At 44.8% G+C, this 17,932-nt stretch overlaps 1 protein-coding gene across 2 annotated transcripts in view; it reads left to right on the top strand.

Moving 5' to 3' along the window:
• pxk (PX domain containing serine/threonine kinase) overlaps window positions 1–17,932 on the top strand; it is a 68,287-nt gene that overhangs the window by 21,147 nt on the left and 29,208 nt on the right. For both annotated transcript variants that reach the window (XM_036984298.2, XM_036984300.2), the window contains exons 8-9: window positions 71–175; window positions 17,207–17,308. In XM_036984298.2, the coding sequence (XP_036840193.2) occupies window positions 71–175; window positions 17,207–17,308 (207 nt within the window). The remainder of the gene's footprint in view (window positions 1–70; window positions 176–17,206; window positions 17,309–17,932) is intronic.

Raw genomic sequence — 17,932 nt, 5'->3', positions numbered from 1 at the left:
TGTTGTCTTGAGGCAGACAGAATGGCTGAGTTATTTATGTTGTCTGAGTTCTGTTGTTTTTCCTCTCCAGAATCCGTACATCTACCCGGTGACGTTTGCCAACACCAGTGAGTTGTCTGCTCTGGTCATCAGGATGTTTAACGAAAAAGGCACTCTGAGGGATCTCATATGTAAGGTAAACTTATCATCAAGGCTGGGTTGTGTTCATTAGGACACACCATAACAACAAAAACAAAACAAGCGTTTCTTATTGGACTAATTCAAATAATACCTCCCTGTTTCGTGCTTACTGACCATGACCACGGTGCAGCTCTCAGGGTTGACCTGACCACGGTGCAGCTCTCAGGGTTGACCTGACCACAGTGCAGCTCTCAGGGTTGACCATGACCGCGGTGCAGCTCTCAGGGTTGACCTGACCGCGGTGCAGCTCTCAGGGTTGACCTGACCGCGGTGCAGCTCTCAGGGTTGACCTGACCGCGGTGCAGCTCTCAGGGTTGACCTGACCGCGGTGCAGCTCTCAGGGTTGACCTGACCATGACCACGGTGCAGCTCTCAGGGTTGACCATGACCACGGTGCAGCTCTCAGGGTTGACCTGAACCCTTCACACTCCTGGGAAATGGCCTATATGGATCTGATTCTTACAGAAGAAAGATGAAGATCATAAACATGGTAGCAATTGAACGGGAACAATTTGGAGATTATGGGAACATGATTAGACTGAAGGGGAGGACACAACAGCTCACCAGACACACGACTGAATCCCAACATTACACTGCATTTTACATGTACTGTATTGCATTTTACATGTACTGTATTGCATTTTACATGTACTGTATTGCATTTTACATGTACTGTATTGCATTTTACATGTACTGCACTGCATTTTACATGTACTGTATTGCATTTTACATGTACTGCACTGCATTTTACATGTACTGTATTGCATTTTACATGTACTGTACTTTTTCTCCGCATTTGTTGATAACGAAATCTGAAAATACTCTGGATACATTTAGTAACATAAGAAGCTATTTTGAGCTTTCCTAGATGTGCCGTTTGAGGAACTAGAGCAAGCACACTTGTAGTCGTTTTGTTTGGAACGCGAACCCTGTATCCCAGCCAGCACACAATTACTGTTGTTGTTTACGCAATCCAAAAACAGTACGTTTTATAAATATCAATCTGGGTCAGGTGGGCGTCATTTTAAAAGCTTGTTCTATTGCCAACATGACTAGCTAATACGATGTTAGTGTTAGGCTTTCACAATGCAATGGAGGAGGCAGACTCAATGCTGCAGGATTGTTTTTTTGTTGTAGAATATTAATATATAGAATATATACAGTACATCGTCGGTCACTGGCTTCACTAGGAAATGTGTTGATTGTTGGTTATTTCATTAGGATCTCCATTAGCTGTTGTGAAAGCAGCAGCTTCCTGGGGTTAACACAGAACACAGAACACAGAACACAGAACACAGTACACAGTACACAGTACACAGTACACAGTACACAGTACACAGTACACAGTACACAGTACACACAGTACACACAGTACACAGAACATGATATATAACATAATGTACATTTATAGACAAGAACAGCTCAAGGACAGAACTACATCAACTTTATAAAATAAATGTTTTAAAGGCACACGTAGCCGACATATCAATACATACAAACTATCTAGGCCAAATAGGGGAGAGGTGTTGCTTTATTTGTTTTGTTTTTTAAACCAGGTTTACTGTTTATTTGAGCAATAATTGCTTTATATAATACTGTACGCTTTCTTTGTTCTGGATTTGTGGATTGTGAAAAGACCCTGGTGGCATGTTTGGTAGGGTAAGTGTGTGTGTGTGTGTGTCAGAGATGTGTGTAAGTTGACTATGCTGATGTTGTACCCACAATAACAATCCGGACAAACCCCCAACCAAAAACCCTGGATGAACGGAGATATCCGTACACGCCGAAGTTTCCCCTGCCAGACGAGTTTAACACATTCTGTGCTCCCTTCGAGCTGTCGAGGAAGACTGCCGCTGATCCAGATGACCCAGGTGCTTTTGTTTTCCAAAGCTGATGTGGTCCATCCAGATCGTCCTGGTACCGCTGCACCATCCAGATCGCCCCGACCGGTTGCATTACGTCCTGGTACCGCTGCACCATCCAGATCGTCCTGGTACCGCTGCACCATCCAGATTGTCCTGGTACCGCTGCACCATCCAGATTGTCCTGGTACCGCTGCACCATCCAGATTGTCCTGGTACCGCTGCACCATCCAGATTGTCCTGGTACCGCTGCACCATCCAGATCGTCCTGGTACCGCTGCACCATCCAGATCGTCCTGGTACCGCTGCACCATCCAGATCGTCCTGGTACCGCTGCACCATCCAGATCGTCCTGACCGGTTGCATTATGTCCTGGTACGAGATTGCTTCGCCCACGACCGCAAGGCCCGCCAACGGGTGGTGAAGACGGCCCAGTACATCACTAGGAACGTTCTCCCGCCCATCCAAGAAATCTACTCAACGGTGACTGAGGAAGGCCTGCAGCATCGTCAAGGAACACGCGCCCCCGAGCCACGAGCTGTTCACTCCCTTACTGTCAGGCTGACCGTATTAGAGCATGAGGTCCTGATAGAAACTGTCTCTGAGCCTGTTATTATCTACAAGCCACCAGACTGCTGAACACCTGCTCTGATTCTAACAGGACTGACCACCTGCTCTGATTCTAACAGGACTGACCACCTGCTGTGATTCTAACCCTAACAGGACTGACCACCTGCTCTGATTCTAACCCCAACGGGATTGACCACCTGCTCTGATTCTAACAGGACTGACCACCTGCTCTGATTCTAACAGGACTGACTGGTACTCCCTGTACACAGCCATGTTATTGGTACTCAGTACTGGTACTCCCTGTACACAGCCATGTTATTGGTACTCAGTACTGGTACTCCCTGTACACAGCCATGTTATTGGTACTCAGTACTGATACTCCCTGTACACAGCCATGTTATTGGTACTCAGTACTGATACTCCCTGTACACAGCCATGTTATTGGTACTCAGTACTGATACTCCCTGTACACAGCCATGTTATTGTTACTCAGTACTGGTACTCCCTGTACACAGCCATGTTATTGTTACTCAGTACTGGTACTCCCTGTACACAGCCATGTTATTGGTACTCAGTACTGGTAATCCCTGTACACAGCCATGTTATTGGTACTCAGTACTGGTAATCCCTGTACACAGCCATGTTATTGTTACTCAGTACTGGTACTCCCTGTACACAGCCATGTTATTGGTACTCAGTACTGGTAATCCCTGTACACAGCCATGTTATTGTTACTCAGTACTGGTACTCCCTGTACACAGCCATGTTATTGGTACTCAGTACTGATACTCCCTGTACACAGCCATGTTATTGTTACTCAGTACTGGTACTCCCTGTACACAGCCATGTTATTGGTACTCAGTACTGATACTCCCTGTACACAGCCATGTTATTGGTACTCAGTACTGATACTCCCTGTACACAGCCATGTTATTGTTACTCAGTACTGGTACTCCCTGTACACAGCCATGTTATTGTTACTCAGTACTGGTACTCCCTGTACACAGCCATGTTATTGTTACTCAGTACTGGTACTCCCTGTACACAGCCATGTTATTGTTACTCAGTACTGGTACTCCCTGTACACAGCCATGTTATTGGTACTCAGTACTGGTAATCCCTGTACACAGCCATGTTATTGTTACTCAGTACTGATACTCCCTGTACACAGCCATGTTATTGTTACTCAGTACTGGTACTCCCTGTACACAGCCATGTTATTGTTACTCAGTACTGGTACTCCCTGTACACAGCCATGTTATTGTTACTCAGTACTGGTACTCCCTGTACACAGCCATGTTATTGTTACTCAGTACTGATACTCCCTGTACACAGCCATGTTATTGGTACTCAGTACTGATACTCCCTGTACACAGCCATGTTATTGGTACTCAGTACTGGTACTCCCTGTACACAGCCATGTTATTGGTACTCAGTACTGGTACTCCCTGTACACAGCCATGTTATTGGTACTCAGTACTGGTACTCCCTGTACACAGCCATGTTATTGGTACTCAGTACTGGTACTCCCTGTACACAGCCATGTTATTGGTACTCAGTACTGGTACTCCCTGTACACAGCCATGTTATTGGTACTCAGTACTGGTACTCCCTGTACACAGCCATGTTATTGGTACTCAGTACTGGTACTCCCTGTACACAGCCATGTTATTGGTACTCAGTACTGGTACTCCCTGTACACAGCCATGTTATTGGTACTCAGTACTGATACTCCCTGTACACAGCCATGTTATTGGTACTCAGTACTGATACTCCCTGTACACAGCCATGTTATTGTTACTCAGTACTGATACTCCCTGTACACAGCCATGTTATTGTTACTCAGTACTGATACTCCCTGTACACAGCCATGTTATTGTTACTCAGTACTGATACTCCCTGTACACAGCCATGTTATTGTTACTCAGTACTGATACTCCCTGTACACAGCCATGTTATTGTTACTCAGTACTGATACTCCCTGTACACAGCCATGTTATTGTTACTCAGTACTGATACTCCCTGTACACAGCCATGTTATTGTTACTCAGTACTGATACTCCCTGTACACAGCCATGTTATTGTTACTCAGTACTGATACTCCCTGTACACAGCCATGTTATTGTTACTCAGTACTGGTACTCCCTGTACACAGCCATGTTATTGTTACTCAGTACTGGTACTCCCTGTACACAGCCATGTTATTGTTACTCAGTACTGGTACTCCCTGTACACAGCCATGTTATTGTTACTCAGTACTGGTACTCCCTGTACACAGCCATGTTATTGTTACTCAGTACTGGTACTCCCTGTACACAGCCATGTTATTGGTACTCAGTACTGGTACTCCCTGTACACAGCCATGTTATTGTTACTCAGTACTGGTACTCCCTGTACACAGCCATGTTATTGTTACTCAGTACTGATACTCCCTGTACACAGCCATGTTATTGGTACTCAGTACTGATACTCCCTGTACACAGCCATGTTATTGGTACTCAGTACTGGTACTCCCTGTACACAGCCATGTTATTGGTACTCAGTACTGGTAATCCCTGTACACAGCCATGTTATTGTTACTCAGTACTGGTACTCCCTGTACACAGCCATGTTATTGGTACTCAGTACTGGTAATCCCTGTACACAGCCATGTTATTGGTACTCAGTACTGATACTCCCTGTACACAGCCATGTTATTGGTACTCAGTACTGGTACTCCCTGTACACAGCCATGTTATTGGTACTCAGTACTGGTACTCCCTGTACACAGCCATGTTATTGGTACTCAGTACTGGTACTCCCTGTACACAGCCATGTTATTGGTACTCAGTACTGGTACTCCCTGTACACAGCCATGTTATTGTTACTCAGTACTGGTAATCCCTGTACACAGCCATGTTATTGTTACTCAGTACTGGTACTCCCTGTACACAGCCATGTTATTGGTACTCAGTACTGGTAATCCCTGTACACAGCCATGTTATTGTTACTCAGTACTGGTACTCCCTGTACACAGCCATGTTATTGGTACTCAGTACTGATACTCCCTGTACACAGCCATGTTATTGTTACTCAGTACTGGTAATCCCTGTACACAGCCATGTTATTGGTACTCAGTACTGGTAATCCCTGTACACAGCCATGTTATTGGTACTCAGTACTGGTACTCCCTGTACACAGCCATGTTATTGTTACTCAGTACTGATACTCCCTGTACACAGCCATGTTATTGGTACTCAGTACTGATACTCCCTGTACACAGCCATGTTATTGGTACTCAGTACTGGTAATCCCTGTACACAGCCATGTTATTGGTACTCAGTACTGGTACTCCCTGTACACAGCCATGTTATTGTTACTCAGTACTGATACTCCCTGTACACAGCCATGTTATTGGTACTCAGTACTGGTACTCCCTGTACACAGCCATGTTATTGTTACTCAGTACTGGTACTCCCTGTACACAGCCATGTTATTGTTACTCAGTACTGATACTCCCTGTACACAGCCATGTTATTGTTACTCAGTACTGGTAATCCCTGTACACAGCCATGTTATTGGTACTCAGTACTGATACTCCCTGTACACAGCCATGTTATTGGTACTCAGTACTGATACTCCCTGTACACAGCCATGTTATTGGTACTCAGTACTGATACTCCCTGTACACAGCCATGTTATTGGTACCCAGTACTGATACTCCCTGTACACAGCCATGTTATTGGTACTCAGTACTGATACTCCCTGTACACAGCCATGTTATTGGTACTCAGTACTGGTAATCCCTGTACACAGCCATGTTATTGGTACTCAGTACTGGTACTCCCTGTACACAGCCATGTTATTGGTACTCAGTACTGATACTCCCTGTACACAGCCATGTTATTGGTACTCAGTACTGATACTCCCTGTACACAGCCATGTTATTGGTACTCAGTACTGATACTCCCTGTACACAGCCATGTTATTGGTACTCAGTACTGGTAATCCCTGTACACAGCCATGTTATTGGTACTCAGTACTGGTACTCCCTGTACACAGCCATGTTATTGTTACTCAGTACTGATACTCCCTGTACACAGCCATGTTATTGGTACTCAGTACTGGTACTCCCTGTACACAGCCATGTTATTGTTACTCAGTACTGGTACTCCCTGTACACAGCCATGTTATTGTTACTCAGTACTGATACTCCCTGTACACAGCCATGTTATTGTTACTCAGTACTGGTAATCCCTGTACACAGCCATGTTATTGGTACTCAGTACTGATACTCCCTGTACACAGCCATGTTATTGGTACTCAGTACTGATACTCCCTGTACACAGCCATGTTATTGGTACTCAGTACTGATACTCCCTGTACACAGCCATGTTATTGGTACCCAGTACTGATACTCCCTGTACACAGCCATGTTATTGGTACTCAGTACTGATACTCCCTGTACACAGCCATGTTATTGTTACTCAGTACTGGTAATCCCTGTACACAGCCATGTTATTGGTACTCAGTACTGATACTCCCTGTACACAGCCATGTTATTGGTACTCAGTACTGATACTCCCTGTACACAGCCATGTTATTGGTACTCAGTACTGGTACTCCCTGTACACAGCCATGTTATTGTTACTCAGTACTGATACTCCCTGTACACAGCCATGTTATTGTTACTCAGTACTGATACTCCCTGTACACAGCCATGTTATTGGTACTCAGTACTGATACTCCCTGTACACAGCCATGTTATTGGTACTCAGTACTGATACTCCCTGTACACAGCCATGTTATTGGTACTCAGTACTGATACTCCCTGTACACAGCCATGTTATTGGTACTCAGTACTGATACTCCCTGTACACAGCCATGTTATTGGTACTCAGTACTGGTAATCCCTGTACACAGCCATGTTATTGGTACTCAGTACTGGTACTCCCTGTACACAGCCATGTTATTGTTACTCAGTACTGATACTCCCTGTACACAGCCATGTTATTGGTACTCAGTACTGGTACTCCCTGTACACAGCCATGTTATTGTTACTCAGTACTGGTACTCCCTGTACACAGCCATGTTATTGTTACTCAGTACTGATACTCCCTGAACACAGCCATGTTATTGTTACTCAGTACTGGTAATCCCTGTACACAGCCATGTTATTGGTACTCAGTACTGATACTCCCTGTACACAGCCATGTTATTGGTACTCAGTACTGATACTCCCTGTACACAGCCATGTTATTGGTACTCAGTACTGATACTCCCTGTACACAGCCATGTTATTGGTACCCAGTACTGATACTCCCTGTACACAGCCATGTTATTGGTACTCAGTACTGATACTCCCTGTACACAGCCATGTTATTGTTACTCAGTACTGGTAATCCCTGTACACAGCCATGTTATTGGTACTCAGTACTGATACTCCCTGTACACAGCCATGTTATTGGTACTCAGTACTGATACTCCCTGTACACAGCCATGTTATTGGTACTCAGTACTGATACTCCCTGTACACAGCCATGTTATTGGTACTCAGTACTGATACTCCCTGTACACAGCCATGTTATTGGTACTCAGTACTGATACTCCCTGTACACAGCCATGTTATTGGTACTCAGTACTGGTACTCCCTGTACACAGCCATGTTATTGTTACTCAGTACTGATACTCCCTGTACACAGCCATGTTATTGTTACTCAGTACTGATACTCCCTGTACACAGCCATGTTATTGGTACTCAGTACTGGTACTCCCTGTACACAGCCATGTTATTGGTACTCAGTACTGATACTCCCTGTACACAGCCATGTTATTGGTACTCAGTACTGATACTCCCTGTACACAGCCATGTTATTGGTACTCAGTACTGATACTCCCTGTACACAGCCATGTTATTGGTACTCAGTACTGATACTCCCTGTACACAGCCATGTTATTGGTACTCAGTACTGATACTCCCTGTACACAGCCATGTTATTGGTACTCAGTACTGATACTCCCTGTACACAGCCATGTTATTGGTACTCAGTACTGATACTCCCTGTACACAGCCATGTTATTGGTACTCAGTACTGATACTCCCTGTACACAGCCATGTTATTGGTACTCAGTACTGATACTCCCTGTACACAGCCATGTTATTGGTACTCAGTACTGATACTCCCTGTACACAGCCATGTTATTGGTACTCAGTACTGATACTCCCTGTACACAGCCATGTTATTGTTACTCAGTACTGGTAATCCTTGTACACAGCCATGTTATTGGTACTCAGTACTGATACTCCCTGTACACAGCCATGTTATTGGTACTCAGTACTGATACTCCCTGTACACAGCCATGTTATTGGTACTCAGTACTGATACTCCCTGTACACAGCCATGTTATTGGTACTCAGTACTGATACTCCCTGTACACAGCCATGTTATTGGTACTCAGTACTGATACTCCCTGTACACAGCCATGTTATTGGTACTCAGTACTGGTACTCCCTGTACACAGCCATGTTCTTGGTACTCAGTACTGATACTCCCTGTACACAGCCATGTTATTGTTACTCAGTACTGGTACTCCCTGTACACAGCCATGTTATTGGTACTCAGTACTGGTACTCCCTGTACACAGCCATGTTATTGGTACTCAGTACTGATACTCCCTGTACACAGCCATGTTATTGGTACTCAGTACTGGTACTCCCTGTACACAGCCATGTTATTGGTACTCAGTACTGGTACTCCCTGTACACAGCCATGTTATTGGTACTCAGTACTGATACTCCCTGTACACAGCCATGTTATTGGTACTCAGTACTGATACTCCCTGTACACAGCCATGTTATTGGTACTCAGTACTGATACTCCCTGTACACAGCCATGTTATTGGTACTCAGTACTGATACTCCCTGTACACAGCCATGTTATTGGTACTCAGTACTGATACTCCCTGTACACAGCCATGTTATTGGTACTCAGTACTGATACTCCCTGTACACAGCCATGTTATTGGTACTCAGTACTGATACTCCCTGTACACAGCCATGTTATTGGTACTCAGTACTGATACTCCCTGCACACAGCCATGTTATTGGTACTCAGTACTGATACTCCCTGCACACAGCCATGTTATTGGTACTCAGTACTGATACTCCCTGTACACAGCCATGTTATTGGTACTCAGTACTGGTACTCCCTGTACACAGCCATGTTATTGGTACTCAGTACTGGTACTCCCTGTACACAGCCATGTTATTGGTACTCAGTACTGGTACTCCCTGTACACAGCCATGTTATTGGTACTCAGTACTGGTACTCCCTGTACACAGCCATGTTATTGTTACTCAGTACTGATACTCCCTGTACACAGCCATGTTATTGGTACTCAGTACTGATACTCCCTGTACACAGCCATGTTATTGTTACTCAGTACTGATACTCCCTGTACACAGCCATGTTATTGTTACTCAGTACTGATACTCCCTGTACACAGCCATGTTATTGGTACTCAGTACTGATACTCCCTGTACACAGCCATGTTATTGGTACTCAGTACTGATACTCCCTGTACACAGCCATGTTATTGGTACTCAGTACTGATACTCCCTGTACACAGCCATGTTATTGGTACTCAGTACTGATACTCCCTGTACACAGCCATGTTATTGTTACTCAGTACTGATACTCCCTGTACACAGCCATGTTATTGGTACTCAGTACTGGTACTCCCTGTACACAGCCATGTTATTGGTACTCAGTACTGGTACTCCCTGTACACAGCCATGTTATTGGTACTCAGTACTGGTACTCCCTGTACACAGCCATGTTATTGGTACTCAGTACTGGTACTCCCTGTACACAGCCATGTTATTGGTACTCAGTACTGATACTCCCTGTACACAGCCATGTTATTGGTACTCAGTACTGATACTCCCTGTACACAGCCATGTTATTGGTACTCAGTACTGATACTCCCTGTACACAGCCATGTTATTGGTACTCAGTACTGATACTCCCTGTACACAGCCATGTTATTGGTACTCAGTACTGATACTCCCTGTACACAGCCATGTTATTGGTACTCAGTACTGATAATCCCTGTACACAGCCATGTTATTGGTACTCAGTACTGATACTCCCTGTACACAGCCATGTTATTGGTACTCAGTACTGATACTCCCTGTACACAGCCATGTTATTGGTACTCAGTACTGATACTCCCTGTACACAGCCATGTTATTGTTACTCAGTACTGATACTCCCTGTACACAGCCATGTTATTGGTACTCAGTACTGATACTCCCTGTACACAGCCATGTTATTGGTACTCAGTACTGATACTCCCTGTACACATCCATGTTATTGGTACTCAGTACTGATACTCCCTGTACACAGCCATGTTATTGGTACTCAGTACTGATACTCCCTGTACACAGCCATGTTATTGGTACTCAGTACTGGTACTCCCTGTACACAGCCATGTTATTGTTACTCAGTACTGGTACTCCCTGTACACAGCCATGTTATTGTTACTCAGTACTGATACTCCCTGTACACAGCCATGTTATTGTTACTCAGTACTGATACTCCCTGTACACAGCCATGTTATTGGTACTCAGTACTGGTACTCCCTGTACACAGCCATGTTATTGGTACTCAGTACTGGTACTCCCTGTACACAGCCATGTTATTGTTACTCAGTACTGGTACTCCCTGTACACAGCCATGTTATTGTTACTCAGTACTGGTACTCCCTGTACACAGCCATGTTATTGGTACTCAGTACTGATACTCCCTGTACACAGCCATGTTATTGGTACTCAGTACTGATACTCCCTGTACACAGCCATGTTATTGGTACTCAGTACTGGTACTCCCTGTACACAGCCATGTTATTGGTACTCAGTACTGGTACTCCCTGTACACAGCCATGTTATTGGTACTCAGTACTGGTACTCCCTGTACACAGCCATGTTATTGGTACTCAGTACTGATACTCCCTGTACACAGCCATGTTATTGGTACTCAGTACTGATACTCCCTGTACACAGCCATGTTATTGGTACTCAGTACTGATACTCCCTGTACACAGCCATGTTATTGGTACTCAGTACTGATACTCCCTGTACACAGCCATGTTATTGGTACTCAGTACTGATACTCCCTGTACACAGCCATGTTATTGGTACTCAGTACTGGTACTCCCTGTACACAGCCATGTTATTGTTACTCAGTACTGATACTCCCTGTACACAGCCATGTTATTGGTACTCAGTACTGGTACTCCCTGTACACAGCCATGTTATTGGTACTCAGTACTGATACTCCCTGTACACAGCCATGTTATTGGTACTCAGTACTGGTACTCCCTGTACACAGCCATGTTATTGGTACTCAGTACTGGTACTCCCTGTACACAGCCATGTTATTGGTACTCAGTACTGATACTCCCTGTACACAGCCATGTTATTGGTACTCAGTACTGATACTCCCTGTACACAGCCATGTTATTGGTACTCAGTACTGATACTCCCTGTACACAGCCATGTTATTGGTACTCAGTACTGATACTCCCTGTACACAGCCATGTTATTGGTACTCAGTACTGATACTCCCTGTACACAGCCATGTTATTGGTACTCAGTACTGATACTCCCTGTACACAGCCATGTTATTGGTACTCAGTACTGATACTCCCTGTACACAGCCATGTTATTGGTACTCAGTACTGATACTCCCTGCACACAGCCATGTTATTGGTACTCAGTACTGATACTCCCTGCACACAGCCATGTTATTGGTACTCAGTACTGGTACTCCCTGTACACAGCCATGTTATTGGTACTCAGTACTGATACTCCCTGTACACAGCCATGTTATTGGTACTCAGTACTGATACTCCCTGTACACAGCCATGTTATTGGTACTCAGTACTGGTACTCCCTGTACACAGCCATGTTATTGGTACTCAGTACTGGTACTCCCTGTACACAGCCATGTTATTGGTACTCAGTACTGATACTCCCTGTACACAGCCATGTTATTGGTACTCAGTACTGATACTCCCTGTACACAGCCATGTTATTGGTACTCAGTACTGATACTCCCTGTACACAGCCATGTTATTGGTACTCAGTACTGATACTCCCTGTACACAGCCATGTTATTGTTACTCAGTACTGATACTCCCTGTACACAGCCATGTTATTGTTACTCAGTACTGATACTCCCTGTACACAGCCATGTTATTGGTACTCAGTACTGATACTCCCTGTACACAGCCATGTTATTGGTACTCAGTACTGATACTCCCTGTACACAGCCATGTTATTGGTACTCAGTACTGATACTCCCTGTACACAGCCATGTTATTGGTACTCAGTACTGATACTCCCTGTACACAGCCATGTTATTGGTACTCAGTACTGATACTCCCTGTACACAGCCATGTTATTGGTACTCAGTACTGATACTCCCTGTACACAGCCATGTTATTGGTACTCAGTACTGATACTCCCTGTACACAGCCATGTTATTGGTACTCAGTACTGATACTCCCTGTACACAGCCATGTTATTGGTACTCAGTACTGGTACTCCCTGTACACAGCCATGTTATTGGTACTCAGTACTGGTACTCCCTGTACACAGCCATGTTATTGGTACTCAGTACTGGTACTCCCTGTACACAGCCATGTTATTGGTACTCAGTACTGATACTCCCTGTACACAGCCATGTTATTGGTACTCAGTACTGATACTCCCTGTACACAGCCATGTTATTGGTACTCAGTACTGATACTCCCTGTACACAGCCATGTTATTGGTACTCAGTACTGATACTCCCTGTACACAGCCATGTTATTGGTACTCAGTACTGATACTCCCTGTACACAGCCATGTTATTGGTACTCAGTACTGATACTCCCTGTACACAGCCATGTTATTGGTACTCAGTACTGATACTCCCTGTACACAGCCATGTTATTGGTACTCAGTACTGATACTCCCTGTACACAGCCATGTTATTGGTACTCAGTACTGATACTCCCTGTACACAGCCATGTTATTGGTACTCAGTACTGATACTCCCTGTACACAGCCATGTTATTGGTACTCAGTACTGATACTCCCTGTACACAGCCATGTTATTGGTACTCAGTACTGGTAATCCCTGTACACAGCCATGTTATTGGTACTCAGTACTGATACTCCCTGTACACAGCCATGTTATTGGTACTCAGTACTGATACTCCCTGTACACAGCCATGTTATTGGTACTCAGTACTGATACTCCCTGTACACAGCCATGTTATTGGTACTCAGTACTGATGCTCCCTGTACACAGCCATGTTATTGGTACTCAGTACTGATACTCCCTGTACACAGCCATGTTATTGGTACTCAGTACTGGTACTCCCTGTACACAGCCATGTTCTTGGTACTCAGTACTGATACTCCCTGTACACAGCCATGTTATTGTTACTCAGTACTGGTACTCCCTGTACACAGCCATGTTATTGGTACTCAGTACTGGTACTCCCTGTACACAGCCATGTTATTGGTACTCAGTACTGATACTCCCTGTACACAGCCATGTTATTGGTACTCAGTACTGGTACTCCCTGTACACAGCCATGTTATTGGTACTCAGTACTGGTACTCCCTGTACACAGCCATGTTATTGGTACTCAGTACTGATACTCCCTGTACACAGCCATGTTATTGGTACTCAGTACTGATACTCCCTGTACACAGCCATGTTATTGGTACTCAGTACTGATACTCCCTGTACACAGCCATGTTATTGGTACTCAGTACTGATACTCCCTGTACACAGCCATGTTATTGGTACTCAGTACTGATACTCCCTGTACACAGCCATGTTATTGGTACTCAGTACTGATACTCCCTGTACACAGCCATGTTATTGGTACTCAGTACTGATACTCCCTGCACACAGCCATGTTATTGGTACTCAGTACTGGTACTCCCTGTACACAGCCATGTTATTGGTACTCAGTACTGGTACTCCCTGTACACAGCCATGTTATTGGTACTCAGTACTGGTACTCCCTGTACACAGCCATGTTATTGGTACTCAGTACTGGTACTCCCTGTACACAGCCATGTTATTGGTACTCAGTACTGGTACTCCCTGTACACAGCCATGTTATTGGTACTCAGTACTGATACTCCCTGTACACAGCCATGTTATTGGTACTCAGTACTGATACTCCCTGTACACAGCCATGTTATTGGTACTCAGTACTGGTACTCCCTGTACACAGCCATGTTATTGTTACTCAGTACTGATACTCCCTGTACACAGCCATGTTATTGGTACTCAGTACTGATACTCCCTGTACACAGCCATGTTATTGTTACTCAGTACTGATACTCCCTGTACACAGCCATGTTATTGGTACTCAGTACTGATACTCCCTGTACACAGCCATGTTATTGGTACTCAGTACTGATACTCCCTGTACACAGCCATGTTATTGGTACTCAGTACTGATACTCCCTGTACACAGCCATGTTATTGGTACTCAGTACTGATACTCCCTGTACACAGCCATGTTATTGTTACTCAGTACTGATACTCCCTGTACACAGCCATGTTATTGGTACTCAGTACTGGTACTCCCTGTACACAGCCATGTTATTGGTACTCAGTACTGGTACTCCCTGTACACAGCCATGTTATTGGTACTCAGTACTGGTACTCCCTGTACACAGCCATGTTATTGGTACTCAGTACTGGTACTCCCTGTACACAGCCATGTTATTGGTACTCAGTACTGATACTCCCTGTACACAGCCATGTTATTGGTACTCAGTACTGATACTCCCTGTACACAGCCATGTTATTGGTACTCAGTACTGATACTCCCTGTACACAGCCATGTTATTGGTACTCAGTACTGATACTCCCTGTACACAGCCATGTTATTGGTACTCAGTACTGATACTCCCTGTACACAGCCATGTTATTGGTACTCAGTACTGATAATCCCTGTACACAGCCATGTTATTGGTACTCAGTACTGATACTCCCTGTACACAGCCATGTTATTGGTACTCAGTACTGATACTCCCTGTACACATCCATGTTATTGGTACTCAGTACTGGTACTCCCTGTACACAGCCATGTTATTGGTACTCAGTACTGATACTCCCTGTACACAGCCATGTTATTGGTACTCAGTACTGATACTCCCTGTACACAGCCATGTTATTGGTACTCAGTACTGGTACTCCCTGTACACAGCCATGTTATTGTTACTCAGTACTGGTACTCCCTGTACACAGCCATGTTATTGTTACTCAGTACTGATACTCCCTGTACACAGCCATGTTATTGTTACTCAGTACTGATACTCCCTGTACACAGCCATGTTATTGGTACTCAGTACTGGTAATCCCTGTACACAGCCATGTTATTGGTACTCAGTACTGATACTCCCTGTACACAGCCATGTTATTGGTACTCAGTACTGATACTCCCTGTACACAGCCATGTTATTGGTACTCAGTACTGATACTCCCTGTACACAGCCATGTTATTGGTACTCAGTACTGATACTCCCTGTACACAGCCATGTTATTGGTACTCAGTACTGATACTCCCTGTACACAGCCATGTTATTGGTACTCAGTACTGGTACTCCCTGTACACAGCCATGTTATTGGTACTCAGTACTGATACTCCCTGTACACAGCCATGTTATTGGTACTCAGTACTGGTACTCCCTGTACACAGCCATGTTATTGGTACTCAGTACTGGTACTCCCTGTACACAGCCATGTTATTGGTACTCAGTACTGATACTCCCTGTACACAGCCATGTTATTGGTACTCAGTACTGATACTCCCTGTACACAGCCATGTTATTGTTACTCAGTACTGGTACTCCCTGTACACAGCCATGTTATTGGTACTCAGTACTGGTACTCCCTGTACACAGCCATGTTATTGGTACTCAGTACTGGTACTCCCTGTACACAGCCATGTTATTGGTACTCTTTGTGTATATATTATTACGTGATTTGGAAATGTGAAGTGCACATTTGGACGGGTGTTTTGTCTTGTATGACGTCAGAGCTGTTTTTATTATAATCCTCAACGTCTCATCTTTCTCAATACATGGAGCTGTCTTTGATGTACAGCATGTCCCTCACTCTGTCAACACAACATTAGCAGAAGTTGCCCAATCAGCAGGAGGGATTGGGGGGGGGACTTCTTGTGATGGGCAGTGCTCAAGTTCAGATCGTCCGTCAGTCAAAACCCATATAGATCTGTGAAGGACAGAGCCTGACCTCTGACCTCGTATAGAATGTTACTGTACAGCCTCTGACCTCATGTATATAATGTTACTGTACAGCCACTGACCTCTGACCTCATGTATAGCGTGTTACTGTACAGCCACTACGTTCCAATTTAGGTGTTTATTCGTGTCCAAATCTGCCATTTCCAACCCGTATACGGGTAGGAGTGTGAAGGGTTAAAACCATAACTTTTGCTGTGTTTTAATTATTCTTTTTTTACACTTCTCATGTTGGTTAATTTTGAACTGAAGCTTTCCTTCCTGACTGTAGGTGAAGCCTAAAGAGGCCTTTATGAGGAAGTACTGCATCCCAAAGAAGATCCAGGGTCTGGAGCTGCAGCAGATCAGGACGTACGGACGACAGATTCTGGAGGTACGCGCGCGCGCACACACACACACACACACACACACAGTGGTCTGGAGCTGCAGCAGATCAGGACGTACGGACGACAGATTCTGGAGGTACGCGCGCGCACACACACACACACACACACACACACACACAGTGGTCTGGAGCTGCAGCAGATCAGGACGTACGGACGACAGATTCTGGAGGTACGCACACACACACACAGTGGTCTGGAGCTGCAGCAGATCAGGACGTACGGACGACAGATTCTGGAGGTACGCGCGCACACACACACACACACACACAGTGGTCTGGAGCTGCAGCAGGTTAAAGACATATGGAAGACCGATTCTGGAAATTTAAACACACAGAAACAATGAACTCTGATACTTATCAAATGTGGTCTTTCATCTCCTCAACCACCCCTGGGACATCACACACATCACACAGCTCAAGGCCATGTTCCTCACCCCTAGGATCGGGGGCATCACCCTCTGGATCAGACTCCAAATTATCCCCCCCCCCCCCCCCCCCCCTGCAGCTATTGTATGTAATTTGTCACACATGTCACTGTTAAAGCCACAGTCCTTAATTCCTATTTCGTTCAATGGCAGTCCAGTCACGTGGTTTTGCAACATGTCAGTGTTC

Source organism: Oncorhynchus mykiss, chromosome 7 (genome assembly GCF_057628025.1).
Source record: "Oncorhynchus mykiss isolate SJ-2025 chromosome 7, ASM5762802v1, whole genome shotgun sequence".
NCBI lineage: Eukaryota > Metazoa > Chordata > Actinopteri > Salmoniformes > Salmonidae > Oncorhynchus > Oncorhynchus mykiss.
This window is presented reverse-complemented; position numbering and strand designations above follow the sequence as displayed.